The sequence below is a fragment of the Primulina huaijiensis genome, unplaced genomic scaffold (assembly GCF_012295235.1).
Source record: "Primulina huaijiensis isolate GDHJ02 unplaced genomic scaffold, ASM1229523v2 scaffold41233, whole genome shotgun sequence".
NCBI lineage: Eukaryota > Viridiplantae > Streptophyta > Magnoliopsida > Lamiales > Gesneriaceae > Primulina > Primulina huaijiensis.
Genome location: NW_027359809.1, coordinates 1 through 4,376, shown reverse-complemented (window position 1 = coordinate 4,376; position 4,376 = coordinate 1). Strand labels below are relative to the sequence as shown.

General features: G+C 36.2%; 1 protein-coding gene across 1 annotated transcript; it reads right to left on the bottom strand.

The window, feature by feature from the left end:
• Positions 1–2,452: 2,452 nt before the first annotated feature.
• Positions 2,453–4,306, bottom strand: LOC140969373 (serine/threonine-protein phosphatase 7 long form homolog; the record flags this gene model as incomplete). Its single annotated transcript, XM_073430694.1, has 4 exons — positions 2,453–3,481; positions 3,635–3,677; positions 3,758–3,876; positions 3,961–4,306. Coding segments are annotated over 4 exons (796 nt in total), but the record flags the coding sequence as incomplete, so codon positions are not given.
• Positions 4,307–4,376: the final 70 nt, after the last annotated feature.

The following is a 4,376-nucleotide window of genomic DNA, read 5'->3' as shown; positions in this document are numbered from 1 at the left end:
TATAATTAGAAAATTTTAATCGTTGGATTGAGATTGAAGAATTATTTGTCAGTTATTATTAATTCTGATAAATATATGCGATAGAATAACCGAAAAGAAACTAAGTTTTGAAGTCGGAATTGAATTATGCTATGATTTGAATTTGATATGAATTTTAAAGTTTCAAAAGATATTTGAAACTTCTATTGTTGATATTGAATGAAATTATGGATTGAAAAGAATGTGTTATTGATGTAGATAGAGTTTCTATACTGAAATCTTAAAGCTACATCGACTGGAACGAAGAATTGAGGTATGTTGCGATCGGGTAACATACGACAGGTATCTGTATCATATGATATATGTTTGATTGATTTGACTGAGTTGATTGAAAATATATGTCTATATACCTTATTTGTTGAGTTGATGTGGCATACATGACATACACGTTGAGCTATGATCCTTGGATATCCTGATATGATTTGATTTGATTCTAGGGTTTGTGAACACGATACTATGTTTTGTATTACATGACCCTTAAAGCATAGACATTAGTGGCCTCGATGATTTGATTGAGATTTGGGATTTGATGGCGTTTTGTCGACGCTATCATACGATTATCCCTGATTGAGGCCGGTGTGCCAGCTCAAGCATTGATTTGATAGCGATTCGATTGATTCTGAGATATGCTCAGTGGATGGCCATTTGACCTGATACCTCCACGACATACATGCATTGCATATCATATATCATTGTTTAGATATTTGTGGTATATATTGTGGTTGCTTCAGACTGAGCTTTGCTCACCCCAGACAGGGCTGTTGTTATCTTTGTATGTGGACAATGACAGGTACTCCAGGATATCAGGAGACCGGAGATGGTACTTCGGGCGGGAGTCACAGTTTGAGTTGAGGTTTCGTGGTCTTTCCAGTATATATGTTATGTATCAATATACAGGGGTATGTTCCGAGGATATGATTTGTTGTTGTATGAGTTGTTTTGATTATGTGCGGGCATGTTTTATGATGTGAGATGAAATACTATTTTCAGTATTCAAATAATATATTTTGGGCTCATTGTAAAGAAATTTTAAACTCGTTTTCCGCTGTATTTAATTAACCCTAATCAGATTGCATTGTAATCACGATTAGGAGCTAAGGGCCCCACATAGAACAAGTGCAGTGCAAGATCTCCCTGACTTCAAGCCTTCTCGTGGTGTTCATCGTTTTTGTTTGAGGCATGTTTGCTCTAATTTCAACAGTAGGTTCAAAAACATTTATTTGAAAGACTTATGTTGGGAAGCAGGGATACAACATCAAGTAGCAAAATTTAATGCGACAATGGAGGCAATTAGAACAAATAATGCAGCAGCTTTCACGTATTTGTCAAACATTCCAAAAGAAAAATGGTCATTGGCTCATGATGGTGGATGGATACGAGGGATAATGACACGAACATGTCTGAGTGTATTAATGGTGTATTGAAAGGGGTTCGACGTCTTCCAATAACTGCAATAGTGGAGCTGACCTTACAACGATGCGTGCAATATTTCATTCAACGGGGAGCGCGAAGTGATAAGATGCTGGAAAAAAATCAACCATGGACTGACTATGCATACTCTAAATTTGATATGTGGTCAAAAAAGTCAATTGAACATCGAGTAGTAAGATTTGACCAAATGGATAAAACAGCATCCGTCGTGACAGGAGGAAGACCAGGTCGTCAACATCACGTACAATCTATCAACATTTCTACGAGTGATTGCACATGTGGTAAATTCACAATATTTGGAATTCCTTTTTCACATGTTATATGTGCAGCGAAATGGTTTGGTTTAAATCCCGCACAGCTTGTACAACCATGGTTTACACTGAGCGACTACGTGAACACATACAATGGAAGATTCTACCCTATTCATGATGAACGATATTGGGATGAACCTACCTTCCAATTACAACACAATACTGTTCGTCGACAAAGGAGGCAGGCTGGTAGAGATCGCAGGACAAGCATAAAAAACGAGATGGATCAACCATCATCGAGGGAGAGACAACGTGGGAGGTAAAAGATCTACAATAACGTATTGTACCTTATTTTTACTTCATAACATGTGAAGTTATTAATGTAATTACAAAATTGTGTATTAAAATTTTATATTTATTAATAATTCTTGTCCATTGCAGGTAGGTGCAGGTTAGAAGATCGAGTTATGGTGCCAAATACTTATGTTTGTGACGCAGATTTTATATTTTAATAGAAGTAGTAAATAAATTTTATCCAGTGTTGTATTGTTTTAAAGATGTTTTAATATCAAGTGTGTTGATTTATTTGACTTGATTTGGTAATTATACTTATGTTTTTTCATTATTATAACTTTATCCGTGAATTTATTTATAAAAGAATAATAAATCACAATCACTACATTCCACACTTTTAAAAAATCAATAATAAATTGTATACACTATTCCAATATAAATGTTGCAGAAATTCAAATTAAAATAAAAAATTTGAAAAACATACAACAATACGACGTAAGTAATTGTGCATCTCTAAATAAATAGTTAAAGATGATGGTAACGATGCCCCCCAGTGCCACACGGTGGTCTTCTAATTACTCTAAGTCCACGACCTAGCATCTGTTCAGCATCTCCATACGTACTTGTTTGGGCTGCAGATGTACTGGTATCGGCAATGTTCCCACCAATCTCATAACTTTCTGTCTCAGAATATTGTTGAAATGGTATGGGCGACGTGTTAAATGTTGGGCGACTCTCATTCATATCCGGTCGAAATTCACTTCGTAAAAATTATGTAAAACTACCGGCAAATGGAGTGTAGTAACCAGAGTCATACGATGGAATGCTTGAAACCACAGGCGGAGTAGTGTATGCCATATTTGAAGATGATGGTCCGGGTTCAAACTCATTTCGTGTCTACATCGGTGGAGTTTGCACATGAGCTGGGCGTGTCTGTGAAATAGATGCATATGTTATGTAACCTATATTTAATACAATAAATTAAATTTACATACATATGTAGATAAATTGAACATATCTTACAATAAATTGTAGGTAGTTTCCATCAACAGGATGGTAGCCCATGATGTTTGAAGGCACCACTAGCGGCGAGAGAAATATTTGTGAAATGTGATTATACCAACCAACATACTCCACTGTGATGCCGGGTGTACCAGGTATGACATAATCCCCACCAATCACAAAATTATATCATCATTCCACATTTCTACAAAATCTTTGTGATATGTCGCCCAATCACAGTTGTTCCGGCCTTGTCGCGTCAATTTATGGAAATTATCGAAGTTAGTAGCAGGTGGCGGGATACCCTGATGCATTCCAAATTGTCGAAGACACCACTCTGGTCTATGCATCTCAACTATATGAAAATTTATCAATGCACATGCCGACCGACATAGATGAATTATATTTCCATCAAGAATTCTAGCAACCTCCGTGGACTTCATATCATAAATTGTCCATAGAAGCTGAAGCAAATAAAATATAAAAAAAAAAGATTATCAAGTTGATAACATAAAATTCAGACTGAAATTTTAAAAAATTTCAAACTTTAAACAACTAATTTATATATCTACCTACCCTTCTACCATCATGTCATGCATATCCCTCATTATACGGACCGAATGATGGGCCGTGTGTGTCCAAGAGAATCCGCGTCTCCGCCTGCAATTTATAAAAGTACACAATACAGTCATTAAAAGTACATAATAAAATAATAAATGTTAATTAATTCTTATTAGTACCGTGCGCCGTATGGTAGGAATGGTAGACCCTGAAGCACATCTTCAGCCTGCTCTTCTGAAATAGATACTTGTTGCGCTCTATCAGGGCAAAAAAGAGTAATTCTAGACCATACCCAAATCTGCAATAACATACAATAGAAATGGTCAAATCATAAGAAAAATTAAGAACAACAAATATAATGACCGTAGAAGTGTAAAAATACATGCAATATCTTAACAGACCCACACAAATCGACCTTTAATCCTATTGATGTGTCGCACAGATCTCTGTAAAGATATGCCAACACAGCAGAACCCCAGCTAAAAGTATTCACCATTTCTATGTCCTCAAGAAACTGCAAATACATAAGTTTCACAGCAGCACTTTCCGAGTCCGGAAACATACAGCCACCAATGATCATTAATGCAACACAATGAGAATAGTGTGTCACGTCCTCTTCAGTGCTTTGATCATTAATCATATTATTTAGGCAATGGTCTAGCAAAGCGGTCAGATAAAGATGTGCACCTTTAATCTGAGAAGATGTAGGGTGATTGTTGCCTCGCCGACTGTAAGGTGAAATGTGTGTTTCACGACGTCATCTCTCAACAATAGCTGTAAGCAAATGATTATCATAAT